This window comes from Sturnus vulgaris, chromosome 35, assembly GCF_052056855.1.
Source record: "Sturnus vulgaris isolate bStuVul1 chromosome 35, bStuVul1.hap1, whole genome shotgun sequence".
Lineage (NCBI taxonomy): Eukaryota > Metazoa > Chordata > Aves > Passeriformes > Sturnidae > Sturnus > Sturnus vulgaris.
In genome coordinates this window covers 493,558-506,599 of record NC_142277.1, presented here as the reverse complement: position 1 = coordinate 506,599, position 13,042 = coordinate 493,558, and the positions used below count along the sequence as shown (strand labels likewise).

The 13,042-nt window shown below is 63.6% G+C and overlaps 1 protein-coding gene across 1 annotated transcript in view; it reads right to left on the bottom strand.

Annotated features, from left to right (window-relative positions):
• The window catches only part of RYR1 (ryanodine receptor 1), a 59,067-nt gene that overhangs the window by 24,682 nt on the left and 21,343 nt on the right, over nucleotides 1-13,042 (bottom strand). Inside the window, 22 exon segments of the mRNA XM_088155157.1 lie at nucleotides 79-116; nucleotides 598-718; nucleotides 817-928; nucleotides 1,515-1,621; nucleotides 1,623-1,696; nucleotides 2,342-2,477; nucleotides 2,658-2,752; nucleotides 3,230-3,362; nucleotides 3,439-3,553; nucleotides 4,202-4,317; nucleotides 4,319-4,476; nucleotides 4,974-5,117; nucleotides 5,351-5,462; nucleotides 5,754-5,954; nucleotides 6,421-6,507; nucleotides 6,613-7,414; nucleotides 8,106-8,332; nucleotides 8,493-8,579; nucleotides 8,992-9,157; nucleotides 9,863-10,023; nucleotides 11,728-11,854; nucleotides 12,479-12,900. Coding sequence (XP_088011283.1) covers nucleotides 79-116; nucleotides 598-718; nucleotides 817-928; nucleotides 1,515-1,621; nucleotides 1,623-1,696; nucleotides 2,342-2,477; nucleotides 2,658-2,752; nucleotides 3,230-3,362; nucleotides 3,439-3,553; nucleotides 4,202-4,317; nucleotides 4,319-4,476; nucleotides 4,974-5,117; nucleotides 5,351-5,462; nucleotides 5,754-5,954; nucleotides 6,421-6,507; nucleotides 6,613-7,414; nucleotides 8,106-8,332; nucleotides 8,493-8,579; nucleotides 8,992-9,157; nucleotides 9,863-10,023; nucleotides 11,728-11,854; nucleotides 12,479-12,900 — 3,741 coding nt within the window.

The window sequence follows — 13,042 nt, the reverse complement described above, 5'->3', positions numbered from 1 at the left end:
TAATCCCCCAAAATCCTGGAATTCCCCCCAAAATCCTGGAATTCCCCAAAATCCTGGAATCCCCAGAGCCCCCCAAGCCTGGCTGGTGGCCACGGGGGGCTCCACCACGTTCCCATCTGGGAGACCCCAAAATTCAGGGGGACCCCAAAAGTCCCCAGACACCCCCAAATTCAAATTCCCCCCCCCCCCCCCCCCCCCCCCCAGTTTTGGGAATCCCTCCCCGGTTTTGGGACCCCTCCCCAGTTTTGGGGACCCCCCCCCCACCTTTCCCCAGCGCTGGGATCTGCAGGGGGAGGCTGATGATCCCCACCAGGTCCCCCCATTTTGGGGTGTCCCCCATCCCAGTGACCCCATTTTGGGGTGTCCCCCATCCCAGTGACCCCTCCCCGGTTTTGGGGACCCCTCCCCGATTTTGGGGACCTCTCCCCACCTTTCCCCAGCGCTGGGATCTGCAGGGGAAGGCTGATGATCCCCACCAGGTCCCCTCATTTTGGGGTGTCCCCCATCCCAGTGACCCCATTTTGGGGTGTCCCCCCATCCCAGTGACCCCTCCCCGGTTTTGGGGACCCCTCCCCGATTTTGGGGACCTCTCCCCACCTTTCCCCAGCGCCGGGATCTGCAGGGGGAGGCTGATGATCCCCACCAAGTCCTCGAGCGGGACGAGCGAGCGCAGGATCGCCCGGATCCTCAAGGCCTCGCCTTTCCCCGCCTGGATCAGCTGTGGGGGGACGGGGGGGGTCACACAGGATTGGGGAGGGGTCACACCCCAAATCCTGACCCCCCCAGGACCCCCCAGACCCCCCCCCAGGGCCGTACGTGCATCTCGGGGGCGCAGCGGCCCAGCAGGTCGATGAGGGCGGCGTAGAAGGACATGATGGCGTGGCCCAGGTGGACTCGGTTCTCCTCGGGGGGCTCCTCGGGGCCGAAGCTGGGGGGTCAGGGAGGGGTTTAGAGGGGTTTGGGGGGGTCCCCTCACACGGTCCCAGTGTCATCATCATCATCATCATCACCCCATTGCTGTCCCCCCATCCGTTCACAGCTCCCTTGCTGTTCTGTGCTGCCTTCATCTCCTCTTGTTTCTCATCATCCTCGTCCTGATCCTCACCCCATCCCAATCCCAATCCCATTCCCATTCCCATCCCATTCCCATTTCCCATTCCCATTCCCATCCCAATCCCAATCCCATTCCCATCCTATTCCCAATCCCATTCACATCCCAATCCCATCCCAACCCCAATCCCACCCCATTCCTCACAGTCTCCTCTCCCTGAGACCACTGGGCCTGTCCTGTGCCAGGTCCCCAGTCCCCAATCCCAATCCCAACCCCAATCCCAACCCAACCCAAATCCCATCCCAACCCCAATCCCACCCCATTCCTCACGGTCTCCTCTCCCTGCGGCTGCTGGGCCCATCCCGGGCTGGGTCCCCATCCCAATCCCATCCAATCCCAACCCCAATTCCATCCCAATCCCACCCCCAATCCCATCCCACCCCAATCCCACCCCACTCCTCACGGTCTCCTCTCCCTGCGGCCGCTGGGCCCGTCCCGGGCCGGGTCCTGGGCGATGCTCAGGGCGTCCTGGATGGCCGCCAGGAGCCCGCTGCCCCCCTCGCCCCTCAAGCGCCGGCCCAAAGCACTCGGGACGCCGGATCAGCAGCCTCACCACCACGTTGGCGTTCTCCTCCACGCTCTCCCCTGAACGATGGCACCCCAAAAGTCACAGGGACACCCCAAAATCCCCCAAAATAACAACCCAGAAAAATCCTGAAACGGGGAACCCTAAATCCCCCAGCACAGGGATCCCCGGATCTGCAGCCTCACCACCACGCTGGCGTTCTCCTCCACGCTCTCTCCTGAACAATGGGACCCCAAAAGTCACAGGGACACCCCAAAATCCCCAAAATAAAAACCCCAGAAAAATCCTGAAACGGGGAACCCTAAAACCCCCAAACCCCCACAGCCACACCCTCAAACTGGGTTCTCCTCCACGCTCTCTCCTGAGGGAATGGGACCCAAAAATGACCCCAAAAGTCACAGGGATCCCTAAAAGGCATCTCCAAAACACAGACCCACAGGAGGGGACCAGGGGACACCTGAGGAACACCTGGGGATGCCTTGGGGACACCCAGGGACACCTGAGGGACACCTTGGGGACACCTTGGGGACACCTGAGGGACACCTGGGGACACCTGGAGACACCTAAGGGACACCTGGGGATCTCTGGGCAGTGACAAAGCACAGGAAATCCAGGCAGTGCTGCCAGGTGGGGACACAGGGACCCCTTTGAGGTGACCTGGGGACACCTGAGGGACACCTGGGGGACACCTGGGGGTCTCTCACCGTTGACAAAGACAGCGAAGCGAAGGAAGTCCAGGTACTTCTCACCCCCACAGGGGTTCCAGCCGATGTCGGGGTAGCCCTTGGCCAGCAGCATGGGGCAGCTCTGCAGCCCACAGCTCGCCAGGTAGGTCACCACCTGGCACAGGTGGCATCAGGGACATCAGGTGACATCAGGGGACATGGAGGATTTTGGGGTACAGCAGCGGTTGGGGCAGCTCTGCAGAGCACAGCTCGCTCACCTGGGCACAGGTGAGGGGACAGGGACACACAGGGGACACACAGGGGACACACAGGTGACACCACGGGGTGTCCCCACCTTCTCCAGGTCCTGCTCCTTCAGGGCCAGCGCCAGCTCGTTGTTGTCGATGACCGAGGCGGCCGCCACGTCCAGGGGGGTGGAGCCCTGCATACCTGGGGGGGGGACACACAGGTGACAAACTGGGGGGGCAGAGATCCCCCCTCAAGGCGACAGACAGGACCCTAAAGGTGACAGGAGGGGACAGGGGGTGACAGGGACAGGATGGGGGTGGCAGTGGGGACACGGGGGGGGTCCCAGGTGTGTTCTGGGGGGTCTCACCCAGGCCGATGCCGCTGTTCTCCAGCAGGTAGCCCAGGTGGGGGTGACATGAAGCAGACAGGGGGTGACACGGGGGGGACAGGGGGTGGCACAGAGGGGACAGGGGTGACACCAGGGACACGGGGGGGTCCCGGGGGGGTCTCACCCAGGCCGATGCCGCTGTTCTCCAGCAGGTAGCCCAGGTGAGGGTGACACGGGGGGGGACAGGGGGTGGCACAGAGGGGACAGGGGTGGCAGTGGGGACACGGGGGGTGACAGGGTTGGGACAGGGGTGACACCAGGGACACGGGGGGGTCCCGGGGGGGTCTCACCCAGGCCGATGCCGCTGTTCTCCAGCAGGTAGCCCAGGTGGTCGAACATGGAGCGCTGGTTCTGGCGGCTGATGCGGCAGAAGTAGCAGAGGAAGCGGCAGCAGTTCGTCACCATCTTGGGGAACCGGATCTCCTGGGGGGGCCCGGGGGGTCAGGGGGGGTCCCGGGGGGGGTCCCAGGGGGGTCCCGGGGGTGGGGGTGGGGCTCACCTTGGACTCTCCACCTCCCAGCACACTGACCATCACCTGCATCACGGTCTCGTGCATGCCCAGGGCCCGCATCAGGTTGGGGTGCTGGTAGAACACCTTGTTGTTCATGATGTTCCTGGGGGGGCACCGTGGGGGGGTCACCTGGGGGGCTGGGAGGGGGTTATGGGGTGTTCAGGGGCAGATTGGGGGTGCTCAGGTGGGATCTGGGGCGCTGGTAGAACACCTTGTTGTTCGTGATGTTCCTGGAGGGGGGGGGGGGCACGATGTGGGGGGGTCACCTGGGGGAGCTCAGGTGAGATATGGGACATGCAGAGTGGGATTTGGGGTGTCCAGAGTGGGATTTGGGGTGTCCAGAGTGGGATTTGGGGTGTTCAGGGGCAGGTCTGGGGCGTTCAGGGGGTTCTCAGGATGCTGGATGGGGACACACAGGTGATACAATGATGACACAGGTGACACAGGTGACACCACCCCGCTCACCCAATGCTCTGGATCATGAGGTTCTCCTCCTCGGGGCCATCTGCACCATGATGACACGGGGAGGGGACACACAGGTGACACAATGATGACACAGGTGACACAGGTGACACCACCCCGCTCACCCAATGCTCTGGATCATGAGGTTCTCCTCCTCGGGGCCCATCTGCACCATGATGACACGGGGGAGGGGACCCACAGGTGACACAATGATGACACAGGTGACACAATGATGACACAGGTGACACAATGATAACACAGGTGACACAGGTGACACCACCCCGCTCACCCAATGCTCTGGATCATGAGGTTCTCCTCCTCGGGGCCCATCTGCACGATGAGCAGGGAGCGGATCTGGCCCAGGCACTCGAGCAGGGCCGTGGTGTCGGGCACCGAGGTGGCACTTGATGGCGTAAGCCTTGGGCAGGGCCCGGCCCAGCTCGCCCAGGGCGTCGTACTGGCGGTGCAGGAGGCTGAACATGGCTCGAACCAGGGCTGGGCTCTGGATGAACGACTCCTGGGCCCAGTGCACCATGGTCTGGGATATCAGCTCCTGGAGGGTACCTGGGGACAGTGGGGACATTGGGGACATTGGGGACACAGTGACTCCTGGGCCCAGTTGCACCATGGTCTGGGATATCAGCTCCTGGAGAGTGCCTGGGATTGGGGACAATGACATTGGGGACATTGGGGACATTGGGGACACTGGGGACACAGTGACTCCTGGGCCCAGTGCACCATGGTCTGGGATATCAGCTCCTGGAGAGTGCCTGGGATTGGGGACAATGACACTGGGGACACTGGGGACATTGGGGACACAGTGACTCCTGGGCCCAGTGCACCATGGTCTGGGAATATCAGCTCCTGGAGAGTGCCTGGGGACAGTGGGGACATTGTCATTGTCCCCAGTGAGGACATTGGGAACACTGTCCCAAGCTCCTCCAGATCAGCTCCAGCATCACCTGGCACAGGTGCCACACCCTGCTCGGCACCTTGAGGCCACTCGTTGTCCCAAGTGTCCCTGTCCCCCCCACCTCCCCACCCCCCCGTCCCCTCCTCACTGGGCACCGGGGGCTCCTCGGGGGTGGTCTCCTCTTCTTTTGGGGGTCCCCGGACCCCCACGAATTTCTGCACCAGCCCCATCAGCCTCTGCCTCAGCGACGTCTCCTCCTCCTCCTCCTCTTCCTCCTCCGCCAGCTCGACACCTGGGGAGGGGGGGGACACGGTGGGGGGGGGTCACAGGGGTGTCCCCATGTCCCCAAGGGGAGTCCCAGCGGGTTTTGGGGTCCCAAATTTGGGGGTCCCAATGCCCTGGGGAGATCCCAATTCCCCTGGGGGTGTCCCCAAGACCAGGGAGTGTCCCCAAGCCTCTGGAGATGTCCCCACGCCCCTGGGGTTGTCCCCAAGCCCCGGGGGTGTCCCTGTCCCCTCCCCTCACCACAGTGGGCCAGCAGGTCATTGTGGAAGTCCAGCAGCTCGTCCCGGATGTCCCCAGGCACGGGACACTCCTCATCCTCAGCCCCTGCCTTGTACTGCATCAGCATGTTGATCTGGGGACAGGGGACACGGGGACAGGGGGACACAGGGACAGGGGGACACACAGGGACAGGGGACACACAGGGACAGGGGACACACAGGGACACGGGGACAGGGGACACACAGGGACACGGGGACACACAAGGACAGGGGGACACAAGTTCAGTGTTCATCCTGCAGCCACCACCCTCTGTACATGTCCCTGCAGTGTCCCCTCACTGTCCCTGCAGTGTCCCCAGGCTGTCCCCTCACTGTCCCTGCAGTGTCCCCTGTCTGTCCCCTCACTGTCCCCTGTCTGTCCCCACCTGTTCCTGAGGAGGGGAGCGGAACTCCCGCGTTCTCCGGGCGGTCTCAGCCGCTGTCATGGTCAGGGCTCTCATCAGGCGCCCGTAGCGGCGCCGCTGGTCGCGCTGCAGCCGCTGCACGTGGCGCTCCGAGAAGGCCACGATGGCCTCGACGCGGTGCTGCAGCTCCCGCTCACACAGGTGCTGCAGCAGGTGGCACATCTGCGGGGACATGGGGACATTGGGGACACTGGGGACACTGGGACCCCCGACGCGGTGCTGCAGCTCCCGCTCACACAGGTGCTGCAGCAGGTGGCACATCTGTGGGGACATTGGGGACATTGGGGGCACTGGGGGAGATCAGGGATATTTGGGATATTGGGGACACTGAGAACATTGGGGACATTTGGGAACACTGGGGATATTTGGGATATTGGGGCATTGGGGACATTGAGGACACTGGGGACATCAGAGATATTTGGGACATTGGGGACATCAGACATATTTGGGATATTGGGGACATTGAGAACATTGGGGACATTTGGGAACACTGGGGATATTTGGGCTATTGGGACACTGGGGACATCAGAGATATTTGGGATATTGGGGACACTGGGGATATTTGGGCTATTGGGGCATTGGGGACACAGAGAGGGGACACAAACCGCGCCCCCCCCCCCCCCCTCACCTGCAGCTTCACCGACTCCGGCAGCTTCATCTGCAGCAGCCCCTCCTCCAGCTCTTCCTCCTCCTCCTCCTTCTCCTCCTCCTCCTCCTGCTGCCCCTCCTCGGCCTCAATGGCCTTCGTCCTCCTGGCCTCCTCCTCATCCTCCTCCTCCTCCTGCAGCTCTCCAGCCTCGATGGCCTTCCTCCTCCTCACTTCCTCTTCTTCCTCCTCCTCCTCCTCTCCAGCCTCGATGGCCTTTTTCCTCTTTGCCTCCTCATCCTCCTGTTCGCCAGCCTCGATGGCCTTCATCCCTTCCTCCTCCTCCTCCTCCTCCTGCTCCTCCTTGCCGTCCCTCCTGCCATCCCCGAACACTCGGGGCTCGATCATCCTCAGCACCCTCCTCACGTCCTCGTCTCCCAGCGCTCCCACCGCCAGCAACGCCGACACCAGTTTGAGCACGGGCACCAACTGGAACTCCACGCTTCCCCCCACGGGGTCCCGGGCGTGGGGGCCACCACCGGCCACCGCCTCGGCCAACATCCTCATGGCCTTGGCCCCCAACTCGTGCAGCGGGATAGCCGGGCTGAGCGGCGCCCGCCCCCCGCCGCCCGCGGCGCGGATGAAACACGGCTCCGAGAAATGGGGCTGGGGTCTCAAACACGCGCTGGGCCCCACCCCAGGTGGTCCCGGGCAGCGACCCCCGCCGGGGAAGAGGGCGATGCCGCGGGTGGCCTCGGTGATGGGCACGATGAACTCGGCGCTCATGGACGAGCGCGCTCGCTGTGCCGAGTCCAGGTGCATGGCTAGCAGCAGGTCGTAGTAGCCGGCCCGCAGCGGGCCCGGCAGCTCGGGGCTCTCGATGGCGAACAGGAGCTGAGCCTGGTCCACGTGGCTGCACAGGGCGTGGGCCACGCGGTTGTTGCCCAGGGCGCACACGGCGCAGTAGAGGCGCAGGGTGTGGCACTGGAACTGCAGCAGATCCTGGCGCTCCCACAGCTCCAGGATGTCGATGCACCTGGAGGGGGTTGTTTTTTGGGGGCAGGTGAGGGGTGGATGGGAAGTTGGGATGGGGTGGGACACCTGGGATGGGACCCCAAGGTGTCCCTGGGTGTGCCCAGGTGCGCCCTGGCTGTCCCTGAGTGTCCCTAGGTGTGCCCTGGCTGTGTCCAGGTGTGCCCTGGGTGTGCCCAGGTCTGCCCTGGGTGTCCCTGAATGTCCCTGGGTGTCCTTAGATGTGCCCTGGCTGTGCCCAGGTGTACCTGCCTGTCCCTAGGTGTGCCCTGGCTGTGCCCAGGTGTACCTGGCTGTGCCCACCTGTCCTCCTCGGGGATGTGCAGGGCCATCATCTGCAGGGGCTCGGAGCACTCACACAGCCAGGTGTGCCCTAGGTGTGCCCTGGCTGTCCCTGGCTGTGCCCAGGTGTACCTGGCTGTCCCTGGCTGTGCCCAGGTGTACCTGCCTGTCCCTAGGTGTGCCCTGGCTGTGCCCAGGTGTACCTGGCTGTGCCCACCTGTCCTCCTCAGGGATGTGCAGGGCCATCATCTGCAGGGGCTCGGAGCACTCACACAGCCAGGTGTGCCCTAGGTGTGCCCAGGTGTACCTGCCTGTCCCTAGGTGTGCCCTGGCTGTCCCTGGCTGTGCCCAGGTGTACCTGCCTGTCCCTAGGTGTGCCCTGGCTGTGCCCAGGTGTACCTGGCTGTGCCCACCTGTCCTCCTCGGGGATGTGCAGGGCCATCATCTGCAGGGGCTCGGAGCACTCCACGGCCCAGCCCTGGCGCTCGCCCAGCCGGGCGCTCTCCGTGCCCAGGTACTCCGTGGGCATCCTGCTCCAGGTGACGGGGCTCAGGTGCTGGATCACCAACCTGGGCGGGCACTGGGGGGCCGGGTTCTGCCTCTCGCTGCTGAACATGGCAGCCGAGATGGGCATGATGTTCTGGGCAGGCACAAACGGGGGCGTCAGAGACCACCAGGAGTCCTTGGGTCACCCAAAATTCTGCCCCAAACCCCTCCTCGTTACACCTGGAGGCCCCTCCTGCTCCCAGGTGCGCCTCTCCCCACACCCCAAATTCATGGGTGGGGGTCCCAAAGCTCACCTTGAGCTTGCCCAGCTCGAACTGCAGCACGTTTTGGGTGGTGGGCTGCACGAAAACGGCCGGGAACAGTTTGGTGTTGGGCTCCACCTGCGTGAAAATGGCACGGTGAGACCCCCCAGGGGTGGGCTGGGACCCCCAGGGTGGGCTGGGACCACGCCAAAAACCTCACCTGGGGATGGGATCCCCCTAAAAAACATCACCTGGGGATGGGGACCCCCTCAAAATCTCACCTGGGGATGGGATCCCCCTAAAAAACATCACCTGGGGATGGGATACCCCTAAAAAACATCACCTGGGGATGGGAATACCCCCAAAATCTCACCTGGGGATGGGATCCCCCTCAAAATCTCACCTGGGGATGGGTCCCAGCTCACCTGGAAGAAGGTGTTGATCTCTTTGCTGCACTGTGAGACCCCCAGGATGGGGTGGGGACCCCCCCAAAACCTCACCTGGGAATGGACCCCCCCCAAATCTCAGCTGGGGAGGGGTCCCAGCTCACCTGGAAGAAGGTGTTGATCTCCTTGCCGTTGGCTGTGAAGGTCATGAGCCCCGTGGCCAGGTCCACCAGGCAGCCAATGACCAGGTCCGTGTGGGACACCCGGGCCTGCTGGGCGGGGGCTGCAAACTCCCCCCCCCACACCATGTAGCAGTTGCTGCGTTTGATGCTGGGGGGAAAAAAAAAAAAAAAAAAAAAAAAAAAAAAAGGGGGGTGAGACCCCCCAGGACCCCCCCAAAAAAAATCCCCCAAGTCCTGGGGCATTTCCTGGGCTCGATATTGGGGGGAAATAAGGGGTGAGACACCCCCCCAAAAAAAACCCCACACCATGGGGCAGTTGCTGCGTTTGATGCTGGGGGGGGGGAAAAAAGGGGGTGAAACCCTCAGGACCCCCCCAAAAAAATCCCATTTGGGGATCCCATTTTGGGATCACATTTAGGGTCCCATTTTAGGATTCACATTTTAGGATTCCCATTTTAGGATCGCTTTGGGGTCCCCTTTAGGGTCCTGTTTTGGGGTCCCATTTAGGATTCCCATTTCGGGTCCCCACTTTGGGGTCCCATTTTAGGGGTCCCGTTCAGGATTCCCATTTAAGATTCCCACTTCGGGGTCCCCATTTCGGGGTCCCATTTCAGGGTCCCATTTCGGGGTCCCATTTCAGGGTCCCCATTCTGGGGTCCCCATTTCAGGGTCCCCACTCTGGGGTCCCCATTTCGGGGTCCCATTTCAGGGTCCCATTTTAGGGTCCCCACTCTGGGGTCCCCATTTCAGGGTCCCCATTTCAGGGTCCCCATTTCAGGGTCCCCACTCTGGGGTCCCCATTTCAGGGTCTCGTTTTGGGGGTCCCCACTCTGGGGTCCCCATTTTAGGGTACCTGTCGTGCACGTTGCCCCTCTCGTCGCCCATGGTGACGGTGACGCTGCGGACCCGGCCCAGCTCGAACTCGGGGTCGTGCTGGTGGAAGTGGGGGGTGACCCAACCCACCCAGGCACTGCCCGGCTCCTGACCCGCGAACAGGCGCACTGAAAAATAATACTGGGGACAGGGGACACCGTCAGGGACACGGGGACACCGTCAGGGACACGGGGACACCGTCAGGGACACGGGGACAGGGACACGGGGACAGGGACAGGGGGACATGGGGACACCGTCAGGGACACGGGGACAATGACAGGGACACGGGGACAGGGACAGGGGGACATGGGGACACCGTCAGGGACACGGGGACACCGTCAGGGACACGGGTACAGGGACAGGGGGACAGGGACAGGCACTGCCCGGCTCCTGACCCGCGAACAGGCGCACTGAAAAATAGTACTGGGGACAGGGGACACCGTCAGGGACACGGGGACAGGGACAGGGACACGGGGACAGGGACACGGGGACACCGTCAGGGACACGGGGACACCGTCAGGGACATGGGGACAGGGACAGGGACACGGGGACAGGGACAGGGGGACAGGGACACGGGGACATGGGGACAGGGACACGGGGACAGGGACAGGCACTGCCCGGCTCCTGACCCGCGAACAGGCGCACTGAAAAATAATACTGGGGACAGGGGACACCGTCAGGGACACGGGGACACCGTCAGGGACATGGGGACACCGTCAGGGACACGGGGACAGGGACAGGGACACGGGGACAGGGACAGGCACTGCCGGCTCCTGACCCGCGAACAGGCGCACCGAGAAATAGTACTGGGGACAGGGGACACCGTCAGGGACACGGGGACAATGACAGGGACACGGGGACAGGGACACGGGGACAGGGGGACATGGGGACACCGTCAGGGACATGGGGACAGGGACAGGGACACGGGGACACCGTTAGGGACACGGGGACACCGTCAGGGACATGGGGACACCGTCAGGGACATGGGGACAGGGACAGGGACACGGGGACACCGTCAGGGACATGGGGACACCGTCAGGGACATGGGGACACCGTCAGGGACACGGGGACACCGTTAGGGACATGGGGACACCGTCAGGGACATGGGGACAGGGACAGGGACACGGGGACACCGTTAGGGACATGGGGACAATGACAGGGACATAGGGACAGGGGCACGGGGACAGGGACACGGGGACATGGGGACAATGACAGGGACACGGGCACAATGACAGGGACAGGGACACGGGGACAGGGACACGGGGACAATGACAGGGACACGGGGACAGGGACATGGAATGGGGACATGGGGACACGGGGACAGGGACACGGGAACGGGGACAGGGACTGGGACAAGGACACGGGGACAGGGACACGGGGACATTGTCAGGGACATGGGGACAGGGACACGGGGACAGTGACAGGGACATGGGGACAGGGACACGGGGACAGGGACACGGGGGTTAAGGTTAGGGGTGTTTTGGGGTGGTTTTGGGCTGTTTTTGGGCTGGATTTTGAGGTGTTTTTGGGGTTTTGGGGATGGTTTTAAGGTGTTTTGGGGATTTTGGGATGGTTTTTTGGGGATGGTTTTTGAGGTGCTTTTGGGAGGGTTTTTGGGATGGTTTTTGGAATGATTTTTCAGGTGTTTTTGGGATGGTTTTTAGGGCTGTTTTGGGGCTCTTTTAGGGATGGTTTAGGGATGTTTTTTTGGGATGTTTTTGGGATGGTTTTTAGGGCTGTTTTGGGGCTGTTTTGGGATGGGTTTAGGGCTGTTTTGGGGCTGTTTTGGGATGGGTTTTGGGGGCTGTTTTGGGATAGTTTTTGGGGTGTTTTTGGGGTCCCTACCGTGGTGGTGTTCATGATGACCTCGGGGTCGTCCCTCTCGTCGGGCACCACGTCCTCCTCCAGCCTCGGCACGGGGGGGGGCGCGGGGGGGGGCGTGAACGGGGTCTTCCTGCCCTTGAACAGGAACCTGGGGAGGGGGGCGGGGGGGGGGGCGTCACCCCAATCGTGTGACCCTCAGGGACCCCCAAAACACCAGCACCCCTTGGCTGGGTGGGCAGGATGGGGGTCACCCCATTTTGGGGACCCTCGGGGATGGGAGACCCCCCCCAGGATGGGGGTCACCCCCTTTTGGGGACCCCCAAGGATCGGGGACCCCCTTTTGGTGCCCCCCAAAGATCAGGGACCCCCCCACCCATACCCACCACCCCATTTTGGGGACCCTCAGTGATTGGAGACCCCATTTTGGTGCCCCCCAAGGATCGGGGACCCCCCCACCAACACCCACCACCCCATTTTGGTGCCCCCCAAGGATCAGGGACCCCCTTCTGGTGCCCCCCAAGGATCAGGAACCCCCTTTTGGTGCCCCCCAAGGATCGGGGACCCCCCAACCAACACCCACCGCCCCATTTTGGTGCCCCCCAAGGATCAGGGACCCCCTTTTGGCGCCCCCCAAGGATCAGGGACCCCCCCCACCAACACCCACCGCCCCCTTTTGGTGCCCCCCAAGGATCAGGGACCCCCTTTTGGTGCCCCCCAAGGACCGGGGACCCCCCCACCACCCCCTCCCCCCCCCTCCCCGACCCCCACCCACCCCCTCTTTGTCTTGCTCTTCTCGGTGGTCGCGTCCTTCTCGTTCTCCCCTCGCTGCTGCTGCTGCTGCTGCTGCTCCCCCCCCTTCCCGGGACCCCCACCCTGGGGTGCCCCACCCCCTCCTCCTCCTCCTCCTCCTCCTTTCTCGGCGCCCCCCTCCTCCCCCCCCTCGGCATTCCGGGCTCCCGCCGAGCGCCGGAGCCGCTCGAACTCCGAGAGGGGCTCGGGGTCCTCGGGGGGCTCCGGGGGGGGCGCCTGGGGCAGGGGGGTGGTCCCGGGGGTGCAGCGGAAGGTGCAGTGGAACTGCACCGGGAGGCTCAGGCGCAGGAACAGCAGCTCCGGGGGGGGCGGGGGGGTCCCCGAGCTGCGGTGGCACAGGCGGAGACACGGGGGGGAGTCCACGGTGCCGTCCAGGCGGGTCACCTGGGGGGACACGGGGACGTTGGGGGGCGTTTGGGGGACATTTGGGGACATTTGGGGGACATTTGGGGACATTTGGGGGGTGGCACATGGGGGGGGAGTCCACGGTGCCGTCCAGGCGGGTCACCTGGGGGGACACGGGGAC